This window comes from Arachis ipaensis, chromosome B07, assembly GCF_000816755.2.
Source record: "Arachis ipaensis cultivar K30076 chromosome B07, Araip1.1, whole genome shotgun sequence".
Lineage (NCBI taxonomy): Eukaryota > Viridiplantae > Streptophyta > Magnoliopsida > Fabales > Fabaceae > Arachis > Arachis ipaensis.
The window spans coordinates 28973652-28987086 of NC_029791.2; the positions used below are offsets into that span (position 1 = coordinate 28973652).

Here is a 13435-nt window from a genome sequence, read left to right on the forward strand (position 1 = left end):
AATGAAAGGGGACAAAGACGCCCCAAGATAAAGTAATAAAAACAATGCATATGGGGTGTGAATTGAAAAGAATGCATGAGTATGCAAAAAGGGTAAAATTCAAGGGTAGCTAGGAATGTATTGTAGTTTTATAGGTTGTTTTATGTGTCTAGTGGATCCTAGGTTGATCAAGGACTCAAATTTTAAATCCACTTGGCCATATACACCCTTACCTTCACCCTAGCCCTGTTACAACCCATGAATAAGACCTCATGATACCTGTAAGCATGCATTAAGTAATTGTTGATTGTTATATGAAAGACAAATCTTGGAAAGCATGATTAGGAGAAGATTGAGTGACGAACCCTATACACTTGAGCGAATAGAGCGGATACACTTCCGGTGAGGGTTCGATGCTCAATGCTTATTCCCGGCTTTCACAAGCGTTCGTTTAGCAAGTCATATGCACTCTTTAGTGGTATTCAATTTGGTAGGATTCATGAAGCACAAACTCTTTTCGCTCTATATGTTCACACGTATTCTTGGAGGATAGATTTACTCTTGACCAAGTAGATAAATGATATTACATTAGTTGCATGCATCCACTTAGGTAGTTTGCATTTCATAAACCCTTTTCACCATGATCTTTGGTCTTTTTATTTTTAAACATGAGGACATGCTCGGTTTAAGTGTGGAGAGATTTGATAAACCCCGATTTTGTGGTTTATCTTGTGCTTATTTTGGGAGATTTTATCAACATTTCTCGCACTTATTCACAAGAAATGTATGGTTTTGTGTTCACTTCCCAATATTGCTCCATGATGGAAAACATGCTTATTTTGCCTTAAAATTGCCATATTTTAATCCTCTTCTATTGCCATTCGATGTCGTGATGTATTTGTTGAGTAATTTCAGGAATTATAGGATAGGAATGACTTAGAAGAGAGGGAGAAAGCATGTACAAAAAGGGGGGAACATGAGAAATTGAGATCTTGGGAAAAGCAGCATCAGCGCGCTCGCGCACTCCACGCTCACGCGTGGATGGGATTGGCTGGAAGCGGCGCGCAAGGAGGGACGCCTTTGCGCGGATCAGGAAATTTATATCTACGCGCATGCGCACTTGGCGCACACGCGTGGAAAGCTACACGTGACCTCATTAAAGGAAATCGTGCTTGGCGATTTCTGAGGCTCATTAGGCCCAATTTCAAGCTGTTTCTGCATGGAAAAATACCCAAGGATGCTGGGGGGAAAGAGAGATCACTCATTTTTACACTAGGACATAATTTTTAGCTAGTTTTTGGTTCTTTTGTTATTCTAGAGGGAGAAACCCTTGTTCCTCTCTAGATCTAGTTTTAATTTGATCTTTCCTTGTTGATTTGTGACTTGGATCTTGTTAATTACTAGTTTTAATTGTTCAATTTGAATTCCTTGTTACAATTTGCTTATATCTTGTGATAGTTTATGAATTCTTGTCAATTATCATGTTATACCCATTTCATGAATGTTGTGAATCTTGACTTGTTGATGTTACATTGATGATTTCTATGTTTAGCTTTGTTGTTTGGATGATCATATGTTGATAATTATTAGTGGGTACTTGTAGAATTCAATTTAATTGCCATTTTGAACATGTCTTTTCTTAATGCTTACCAAGTGTTTGATGAATTGTTTACTTTGATTATGGAGTAGTCTTTTTCACTCTTGGCCTAGGTCAAGGGAATTGGATAAACTTGAGTCATTGGGTCTAATGGATTTGATGATTTGAGAGCCCTAGGTGGTCAATTTGATACTCATTGACGCCAACCCACTACTAATCTAATTAGTAGGTAGGTTGGGACTTATGGGTTGATGTGATCAGGGCCATTTGACGTACTTCAAGTCTAGGGGTAGATATCACGTACTTAAGACTTTGAGAGTAGACTTAATGAGCTTGGTTCCTTATAATTGTCAAGATATAGTTGTTAGACAAGGATGGTGACCCCAATTCCCAAGCCTGGCCAAGAGTTGCTTTTATTATTCATATTTGAAAATCAACTTTCTCAACCAATTGCTTTAGTTGTAGTTTCTTGTTTGGGTTATAATAGAATTAAGTGGAATGTTGTTTATTCATTGAAAGCACTCATGTTTTGCTTAGTTAATTGAATTAGTCGTTGCATTTTAAGATTACTTTCTTGTTAAGATTCCCATTTATTTTCATGCTCATAACTCACAACCCCGGATTTCTAACTAATGTCGAAGCACATATTTGCCCATTCCTTGTGAGACGACCCGAGGTTTGAATACTTCGGTTATTTCTATTGGGGTTGAACTTGTGACAACCAAATCCCTCTTCTAAATTTGACCCCCGAGGATTGTTGTTGGTAGAGCTATACTTGCAACGCGGTTTTATTAAAGAGAATCTTTACCAATACACCCTTGGGATTGTGTCAAATTTTTGGCGCCGTTGTCGGGGAATGGTTGCAACGTATGCCTTGATATTGGTTATGTGAATATGTGAATATTGTAGATATTTTACTTCTTTCGATACTTAGCTATAGTTTAGATTTCTTTTATATTTGTGCTATGACTTTCAAGTCTGATGACTCGGTCTCAACCGAATTCTAGCTTAGCCAATTTTGATCCCGAGATCGAAAGAACTTTGTTACACACTCGGCAAGCTAGACAGCGGTTGGACTATACACCTAGTACTTCGGCCTCTCTTGAGGAAAACACCAAATCACTAGGTGTTACCGAGAGTGACTTGGAGTCTGTTACTTCCTATTCTTCTGTTGGCACTACTAATACATCTTTGCATCCTATAGGTGAGCCACACATGGCGGAGCCACGCTGGATCACTTTGCATGAGCAAGGAGCTCCGGATATCATACTTCAACTGTTGCAAGCAAGGTATCCTAACCTTGATCCGAACTTTGAGTTGAAGAGTAGCTTGATAAATTTACTTCCTAAGTATCATGGGTTGCCGGGTCAAGACCCCATCCGACATTTGAAGGATTTTCAAGTTGCTTGTTCTACGGCTCGAAGACATGGAGCCGATGAGGTAGCTATCATGGTTTTTGCCTTCCCTTTCTCTCTTGAAGCGCAAGCAAAAACATGGTTCTATTCGCTACCGGATGAGATTGTGACTAATTGGAATTTCTTGAGGAGAGAGTTTCTTGATAAGTTCTTCCCACCGGAGAAGACCGACTACATCCGGAAGGAGATTTCGGGCATAATGCAAACAGACCAAGAGAGTTTGTACGAGTATTGGTCTCGGTTCAAGAGGCTATTGGAGTCATGTCCACACCACAGAATGACCACTCACTTGCTCATTAGTTACTTCACCGGAGGTCTTTGTGCGGAAGATAGAAGATTGCTCGCCGCTTTAAGTGGCGGTTCCCTTTCGAAAAACAAGACGGAGGGAGAAGCTTGGAATTTGATAAAGGACATTGCCGAATCTACACAACACATAAGAATGAGGAGTAATCCCCTTAAGGGTGTGGTAGAACCATCCCTTTCCGAATCAAGTCTAACCAAGGCACTTGGGGATATGAACACCATCCTTACACAAATCTAAAAGGATAAAAAGAAATACTACTCCATCCAAGCCGTTCAAGCTACTCCCGTTCCCCTTCGAGAAGCCGCTCCCGACGAATAGCTAGTCCACGATCTGAGCCCGAGAGCGCCAGGGAGGATGGACGCCTAAGAAGACGCCGTGACCCCATCATCTATACCAAGCGCTAAAGGAGACGTACCGCAGATCGAGACCGGAAAGACGGTCGACGGGAAGACGGCGAGGGAAGAACAAGGAAAATGCGGGGACCGGTGATAATGGGCGCAACCCCATTTCATCATTCCATCCTCAAAGTCCGGCTGCCAAAGCACTTTGACAAGCCAACGGACATGAGGTACGACAGAACCCAAGACCCACAGGAGCACCTTACGGCCTTTGAGGCTAGGATGAACCTGGAGGGAGTGGGAGACGAGGTGAGGTGCCGCGCTTTTCCAGTCACCCTCGCGGGACCTGCAATACGGTGGTTTAACAGCCTCCCACAGGGCTCGGTGGCCAGGTTTTCGGATATAAGCCACGCCTTCTTAGCCCAATTTACTACCAGAATCGCAAAGGCAAAGCACCCGATCAATTTTCTCGGAGTGATGCAGAGGTCCGGCGAACCGACCAAGAAATATCTAGACCGGTTCAACAATGAGTGCTTGGAGATCGACAGGCTGACTGATTCGGTTGCTAGCCTATGCCTGACGAATGGACTTCTAAACGAAGACTTCAGAAAGCACCTCACCATGAAGCCGATGGAGACAATTCAGGAGATCCAAAGTGTAGTCAGGGAATACATTAATGATGAAGAAGTCAGCCAGATCGTGGCTGCCAACAAACAGCAGCCCTCCTACAATCAAACCCGGCAGCACAAAAATGGAGAAAGACAAAAGGAACACGCCAGAGACGGCGGTCCGAGCAAAACACCCAGGCCGTTTCCTCGAGTCGGGAAGTTCACCAATTCACCCCTCTCACCGTCCCCATCATAGAAGTTTATCAACAGATAGTAGAGAAGGGAATTTTGTCGAAGCCCCAACCTTTGAAGGACCGGACCGGGGGAAACAAGAGCCTCTATTGCGATTATCACAAAGGCTATGGACACAAGACACATGATTACTTTGACTTGAAGGACGCGTTGGAACAAGCAATCCGGGATGGAAAACTGGCTGAATTCTCCCATCTCATCAAGGAGCCCAAAAGACGAGATCGCGACCTAGAGGCAGAGGGCAAGACTCGCGCGATAAAGCGACGTCACGACCAGAACGACAGCGAACAAGGTCTCACCATAGTAAACGTCGTGACGGCGAGAGACGCACCCCCAAGGTCGAAGTCGGCACACAAGAAAGATGCCAAAGTCCTAGCGATTTCTTCATCATCTGCACAAAACCCCAAGAGGTCGAGGTCACCATCCATCTCATTCGGCCCGGAGGACCAGTGGTTTGATGAGGTCACGAAAAGCCCCCCATGGTCATCCCGGCCAGAGTGGGAACCAGCCTCATCAAGCGCATCCTCATAGACACCGGTGCTGACTCAAATATCATGTTCCGCAATGTGTTCGATGCTTTGGGACTGCGAGATGCCGACCTGAAAACCCACCAGCACAGTGTCGTAGGGTTAGGCGACCACTTCATCAAACTAGACGAGATAATCTCCCTGCCGATATCAGTAGGACACGGGCAGGGACGAGGCTCGACAATGGCCGAGTTCGTGGTTCTGTGCGACTCTACAGCCTACAACATCATCTTAGGGAGGAAGACCATCAACGATCTCGGGGCAATAATCAGCACAAAGATGCTGGTAATGAAATTCGTGGCTGACGACGGGTCCGAAGGATCCATAAAAGGAGATTTGGAAATGGCAGTCGCCTGCGACAACGCCAGTCTCTCCTTAAGGAAGAAGTCCAAGGAAGCAGCGGGAGTGTTCCTTGCCGACCTAGACACTAGAGTCGAAGACAAACCCAGACCCGAGCCGGAAGGGAACTTGGAGAAATTCAGAGTCGGTGACACAGAGGAGAAGTTCACCTTCGTGAACAGAAACCTACCACACGACCTGAAGGGTAACGGCGACCTATTTGCATGGACACCAGCCAACATGCTGGGAATAGACCCCCAACTCATGTCACATCACTTGGCCGTGATGGCAGAGGCGAGACCGGTAGCTCAAAGAAGGAGGAAAATGTCGCAAGAGCGAGTGGAAGAGGTGGCCAGGCAGACGGCTAGCCTCCTCGAAGCAGTATTTATTCAAGAACTTGACTACTCGATGTGGCTGTCGAATGTAGTTTTAGTGAAAAAGCACAATGAGAAATGGAGGATGTGTGTGGATTACTCTGATCTCAACAAAGCATTCCCCAAGGACTGCTACCCCCTTCCCAACATTGATGCACTCATCGACGCCACGGTGGGATATCGGTACCTAAGCTTTATGGACGCATACTCTGGTTATAACCAGATACCGATGCACCGACCTGACGAAGAGAAAACGGCGTTCATAACGCCAAGAGGGATATATTGCTACAAGGTAATGCCGTTCGGCCTAAAGAACGCTGGGGCCACGTACCAGAGGCTAATGAACAAGATATTCAGTGACCTCATAGGCAAAATGGTGGAGGTGTATGTAGATGATATCCTTGTGAAGACCACCTAACCCGAGGACCTCATAAGCGACCTGGGAAATGTGTTCGCCTCCCTCCGACAACACGGCATGAGGTTCAACCCACTCAAATGCGCTTTTGCCATGGAGGCAGGAAAGTTCCTAGGGTTCATAATAACCCAAACGGGGTCGAGGCCAACCCGGAAAAGTGCCAAGCAATACTCCAAATGAAGAGTCCGGGGTGCATCAAGGATGTTCAGAGGTTATTAGGTAGACTCACCGCCCTGTCCCGTTTCCTCGGGGCGTCGGCTGCTAGGGCGTTGCCGTTTTTCAATCTTATGAAAAAAGGAATAGTGTTTGAATGGACCTCGACGTGTGAGGAAGCATTTAGACATTTCAAAGAGATCCTCGCCACACCACCCGTGCTCGGGAAGCCCAAAGTCGGAGAACCGCTTTCAATCTTATGAAAAAAGGAATAGTGTTTGAATGGACCTCGACGTGTGAGGAAGCATTTAGACATTTCAAAGAGATCCTCGCCACACCACCCGTGCTCGGGAAGCCCAAAGTCGAAGAACCACTCTACCTGTACCTGGCCATAACGGATTAAGCGCTGGCAGCAGTTTTGGTACGGGAAGAAGGGAAGGTTCAACAACCAATTTACTTCGTGAGTAGAGCACTGCAAGGAGCAGAACTGAGATACAACAAACTAGAAAAACTGGCTCTAGCACTACTAACCTCCTCCCGAAGACTACAGCAGTATTTCCAGGGTCACCAAGTGGTTGTGAGAACGGACCAGGGAATCTGTCAAGTGCTCCAAAAACCTGACTTAGCGGGAAGAATAATGACTTGGGCCATCGAGCTATCCCAGTATGACTTGCGATACGAGCCCCGACATGCGATCAAAGCACAAGCAATGGCAGACTTCTTGGTAGAAGTAGTGGGGGACCCGACCGAGGAAGCGGGCATACGGTGGAGGCTCCATGTGGACGGGACCTCCAACCAAACGTCTGGGGGTGCTGGGATCATCTTGGAAAGTCCTGCCGGGGTCATATACAAACAGTCAATCAAGTTCGAGTTTCCCGTATCGAACAACCAAGCGGAATATGAGGCCCTTCTAGGCGGCTTGATCTTAGCTCGGGAAGTCGGAAAATACAAGGCTGGAAGTATGCAGCAATTCACAGGTCATGACCTTGCAAGTAAATGGAAGCTACCAAGCCAGAGACTCGCTATTACAAAAGTACTTGGAAAAGGTCAAAGAGCTGAGCAAACACTTTGAGGAGGTCGCAGTCCAACACGTTCCAAGGAAAAAAAACACACGGGCAGACCTCCTATCCAAGCTAGTGAGCATGAAACCGGGAGCCGGCAACCGGTCCCTCATTCAAGGCATGACAAAAGAACCAGAAGTTGCCCTCCATCTGACAAAAATAAGTCCCTCCTGGATGGACCCCATCACTGATTACTTAGAAAACGGCAAACTCCCTGAAGACGAGAAGGATGCTAAAACGTTGAGAAGGGAGGCAGCCAAATACGCGATCATACAAGGCCAACTATTCAAAATGGGACTCAGCTAGCCCTTGCTGAAATGCCTGCATCCCGACGAAACGGACTACGTACTCAGGGAAGTCCACGAGGGGTGTTGTGGTCACCACATCGGGGGGCAAAGCCCTAGCAAGAAAGCTTATCCGAGCTGGATATTACTGGCCATCAATGATAGAGGACTCCAAAGAATCCGTGAAGAAGTGTGTCAAGTGCCAAGAGAATGCCAACTTTGACAAAGCACCGGCCACCGAACTGAGTTTACTGACGTCCTCCCGACCTTTCGCATAGTGGGGGGTCGACCTCCTGGGACCTTTCCCGGTTGGTCCGGGGCAAGTCAAATATCTCATAGTTGCCATCGACTACTACACCAAATGGATAGAGGCTGAACCACTGGCTAGTATATCCTCATCCAATTGTCGAAAGTTCATGTGGAGACAGGTGATAACCCGATTTGGCATCCCGGAAGTCGTTATCTCGGATAACGGGACGCAGTTCACTGATAAAAAGTTTGTGGAGTTCCTCATCGGTCTGGGCATAAAACAGAAATTCTCTTCGGTGGAGCATCCCCAGATGAACGGGTAAGTCGAGGCTGCAAATAAGGTCGTCTTGCTGGGCCTCAAGAAGTGGCTGGATAATAAAAAAAGGAGCATGGGCCGATGAACTCGCCTCAGTCCTCTAGTCTTACCGAACAACCGAGCAGTCCTCCACGGGAGAAATCCCGTTCCACCTAACGTACGGGGTGGACGCAATGATACCCGTAGAGATTGGCGAGCCGAGCCCACGACTACTTCTAAACGGAGTGGAAGAAGCTGTAAAGAAGGACCTAGTAGACGAGGCAAGGGAGATGGCCCATTTGTCAGAAGTAGCTCTAAAGCAAAGAATGGCCCTGTGCTACAACACCAAAGTGCTCAGGAGAGAGTTTGAACAAAACGTCCTCGTCCTACGGCACAATGACATCGGTCTCCCGACTCAAGAGGAAGGCAAGCTCGCGGCAAACTGGGAAGACCCCTACAGGGTCAAAGAGGTAATTGGCAAAGGCGCCTACAAGTTGGAGAAGCTCAATGGCAAGGAAATCCTGAGAACCTGAAATGCAGGTAACCTAAGAAGGTTCTATTCTTAGCTCAAACACGCCGACTAGGCGACCTGACGAGCTCAGTAATTTACTTTCTTGAATATTTGTCATGGCAATAAACTTATTTAGCTGTCGACTAATGTTTATTTGTCAAAATTAATGTTTACTCGTCAAAATTACTTTCCCATCTACTTTTCCCCATTTATGCATCCCACGACAACATGTTCTTTATAATGCATGGTAAACGAGACGACACAGTACCCCGGGACTGATCACCCCGGGAACCAACTAAGTTGAAGCCATAACAAATGGCTACAGCAATAAGCAAAGCCACGACCTGGCTTTGCCGAGTTACCAACATAACGGTAAACGAACACGAGCGACAAGCCTACGCCGGCAAAACGGCAACAAAACAAAACGAATATGCTACCAAATAAGCGAAGAAAAATGATAATCACAAGTCGACCGAGCGACTATTAGAGTATAACAACAGTAAGTTCCACAAAGTTCTACAACATAATCACAAATCCATACAACAAGTACAAAGAGATCACATTTTGGGCATGTCGACAATCTTGCCATCCTTGATTGTTTTAAAGACCCCAATCGCCGACGTGTCAAAATCAGGAGCCACGATCTTCACTTGGGCCTTGAGAGCCTCCTCGGTCATCAGGATCGCGCTCTTTTCCTGTTTCACGGTCTCTTTATGTTTCTTCCTAAGCCCTTCAACCTTAGCTTGAGCAGCCTCAGCCGACGAAATGGCCACATCACGTTCCTTCTCCAATGCGACCACCCGACCTTGCGTGGCATTGAGTTGACTTTCCAAAGTCATCTCCCGCTCGGTTAGACGGGACACGGTGGCATCATAAGTCTTCAGTTTTTCCTCAGCAAACTCGGCCTTCTCCTCGGCAGCTTTAAGCTTCTCCTCCGTCTTGGACAGTTGCTCCCGAAGTGTCTCAACTTGAGTCTTAAATTCATTATTGGCCTTGACAGTAAATTCGAGTTTCCTGCGCAGCGACTGCATCCCCGACAACTCGAATTCAGCCTTCCGAGCTATTGCAGCACCACGGAGAAGGGTACGGTACATCCACCTAGCCTGCCCCGCAAGCTCGATGCCAAGAAAGTGATCTTCGGTGCCGGGAAGCAACTGCGAGTCTATGAAGGTCCCGGCGTCGAAGTTCTGCTCCATCACGGTGAGAACTCCTTCAGGGCTGGAGGATGCCCTCTTCCTTTTGGGCGTGGGGATAAGCTTCAAATCATCATCCTCTTGTTGAGCTGAGGACGAGTTCCCGGTGCCGACCGCCTCCTCACGAATAGGAGAATCGTGCCTCCCGTCAGAGTTTTTGTCCAACATCTCGGTGTCACGGGGTGAGGCACCGCCTGATCCTTCTCGTCCTCAAGAGGATTCTTCGGCTTCCCGTCAACCTTCTCGTCAGCCTTCTCCTCATCGCTGTCCGCCAAGAAAGTCTTGAACATGCCCTCAAGCCCTGTCACCGAAGCAGACATCTCCACTACAACAAACAAGTAAACAAGTTAGTCGTGAAACCGGCATAACCAAGTGAAGCAATAGCAGCACAAAAAATACAAGGCAAAACAACTCACAAATATAATTTCTGGCGACCTCCCGGTCACCCTTCAAAAGGTGGGGATTCACATGATTCTTCCCAAAAACAGCCAACAACACGTCGGCAACCTTTCTGTCCACCACAGACATCCCCTTATAAGTCACCTTAATAAAAGTGTTAGATCCCGCCTCGAAGCTCCAGTACGTCGGGATGAGGCATTCCCCTTCTAACGACAGCCAGAAGGGGTGACGACCTTTGACTAGACACACCTTGAAATACTTGTCTTTAAACCCATGATAAGAGTCCTCGAACAAGCCGAAGATCCTCCGACCCTGGGCAGATCGGAAGGACATGAACCCTTTCCTCGCTTTTCCCTCCTTCGAAGGAATCATGAGGTTGAAGAAAAAGAGAAAAACGTGAACGGACACCGGCAACTCCAAATATTCACACACCATCTCGAAACAGCGGATGGAAGTCCAACTGTTCGGATACAGCTGCGACGGCGCCACAGAGATCCGGTTAAGGAGCGCCATTTGAAAAGTAGAAAACAGGATACGAACCCCCACTTGGGTAAACATGTACTTATAGAACCAGATCCAATCGGGGACCCGAGGGGAATGGAAATTAAGCTCATATAGTCGTTCATTGGGGGCAGGAACAAAGACGTCATAGTTGGCCTCCTCGTCTGTCCCGCCGCACAAGTACTCGCCTTGGTGGAACTCCGTTAGCTCCTCCTCGCCCATCTAGTTTGGGGAGTCCTTCACGTCGGAAGTCACCCAGGCGTAGGGGTCGTAACCCGTGGCGGAGGGGGAAGCTCGAGAAACGACGCGAGGCATACCTACAGTGGGGGTACCACTCGATTAGTCTATGAGGTCGGGAGTTCGGAAAAAACCCAAAAACTACATTTAAGCCTATTCAATAGCTAAGATCAAGCATGGCTAAGGCAAAATCCAAACAAAAGCCTACCCTGGAATGGTAACCCCCTTTACGCACCTACTTGGCACTAAAGGCCATCTATCATACAAAACCAAGCAAACAGCATGCATGCAGAAGAACTAATGGCAAAGGCAAAATGAACACAAAGCAGAGAACGAAGAGATGAATGTTTACCTGGATTAATTGCGAAGATTCAAAGGAGAGGGAGGAGGAGCGAATGCGCAAGAATGCAGAAATAACACTCTGGGAAACTCAAAGGAGGAGAAGATGGAGATGGTTGGAGTGAAGATATGAGAAGAAAACAAATGAAAAACTGTTTAAAACTGCCACTCAAGGAGCGCGAAAGGCCTAGGGGCAAAATAGTCTTTGCGCGCGGGGTTTTTAACCCATTATGAGCATTTAATGCTCTGCGCAAGGAACGAGGCGACAAACGGTCACCTCAGCAACGAACAGACACGCGCGCAAGAGGCACGTCCCCTCCACGGGCGGCCGACCTGGCGACAACACACGAAAGAAGAGATAACACGCCACCAATAACCCTCACGATCATTGCTGGTGCGTTGAGGGCACTGTTACGGCCTGACCCAAACGGAATATGGGCCAACCCGACCCATGAACCACCCGACCCAAGCAGCCGGGTGTAAGGCGTTCAGATACCGACCCGGACACGTGTCCTGGACAGCTTTTCATTACAGCTGTAAAAAGAAGCTTCGAGGAAGGTGGGCTCTGCCCCTGGGGGCCCACTCCTGACACGGTATATATGGGGAGGGCTCTGCCCCTCTCCCAAGGTACGTCACATATCATTCACCCCTTTTTCGCCTGCACACTTTACTGACTAGAGCGTCGGAGTGTCTTTGCAGGTGACACCCGCCCTCTTCACGAAGTGCTCGGGAAGTCGTCTATTCCAACCCAGCAACCCGGAACCAGGCGAGACCCTCTCTCACCAATCCGATCACTAACCCGAACCGTTCAGTACCCGACCTACCGAACAACTACTAATTTAAATTGGTCTAATTTAAACTAATATTAATTGTATAATTCGAATAAAACTCATTCAATTTATATAAAAATATTTTTTGAGAGATTTATATAACGTTTTTATTTTTTAGTAATTTATGTAATTTTTGCCTTCATTTAATTAAATATGGATTTTATCCTACTAAATACTACGATATTACCAAAAAGTAATGCGGCAAGCTTTCAATTGAACATTAAAATATGTTTTTCTTACTGAATTATGCTAAATTTTGTGGGCAAGCTTTCAATTGAACATTAAAATATGTTTTTCTTACTGAATTATGCTAAATTATGTGGAGGATTTGGATTGGTAAAAGAATTTCTTGTTCAATCAAATCATAACCGAAGGGTCCTTTATAAGGAAACCCGAAAACCAATCTTTCATTCAAATTTCTTAACTGGATTGTTCTGAACAGCTCATTAGAAAAGGCTTTTGACTAGATTACTGCATGTTGCATCCTTTTTGGACAATGAAGAAAGAAGAGCACCAACTTACTAGGTGTGTGGGTCAACACGTGGAGCTGACTCATCACATTATTGCACTGCCATAGGTTTCCTTTTTGCTACCACGAATGTTTAAGGGTTACTTTAATAATAAAGAACAGCGCCTGCTACTAAGTAATTTAAAAAAATATATATTCTTTGGTATTTGTAAGATTTTAAAAATTTTATCGGTCATCAAATTATTTTAGTTATTAGTTTATTAATTTATTAGTCTAATTGATTCAATTGTAATTCAATCAAAATAATTATTTTATAATAAATAAAATATAAATAATTAGCAAAATTTATCAACTATGACAAAGTTAAGTTTTTAAAAATCTATGAACTAACTAACTTAACAATTTAAGCACAATTAAGTTTAAAGTATAAATATTCCAGTAATACAATATTACTGACGGAGAAAAAATATCGGTAAAGATTTTTACAAAAATTATCGCGTTGTAAATATAGTTCTAAACCGACAATTAAACCTCAATCAATGTTTAAATTATTTGTTACTTAAGTAAACCCAATAAAAGTAACCGAAGTATTTAAACCTCGTGTCGTCTCTCAAGGAATTGCAGGGAAGTATGTTTATTATTGGTGATGTGAAAGTATATTTTTGAGTTTTTGAAATGAGGAACAAGAAAATCTAGATTGCGAGAAAAATAAACTAATAACTAAGAAGGCTCTTAGCAAGAATTGAGAATTAGAAGTCCTATCCTT

At 45.5% G+C, this 13435-nt stretch overlaps 1 protein-coding gene across 1 annotated transcript; it reads left to right on the plus strand.

Annotated features, from left to right (window-relative positions):
- On the plus strand, window positions 3769–4497 carry LOC107606940. Its single transcript, XM_016308939.1, has one exon. It carries the CDS (start codon window positions 3769–3771, stop codon window positions 4495–4497), a length of 729 nt encoding a protein of 242 aa, XP_016164425.1.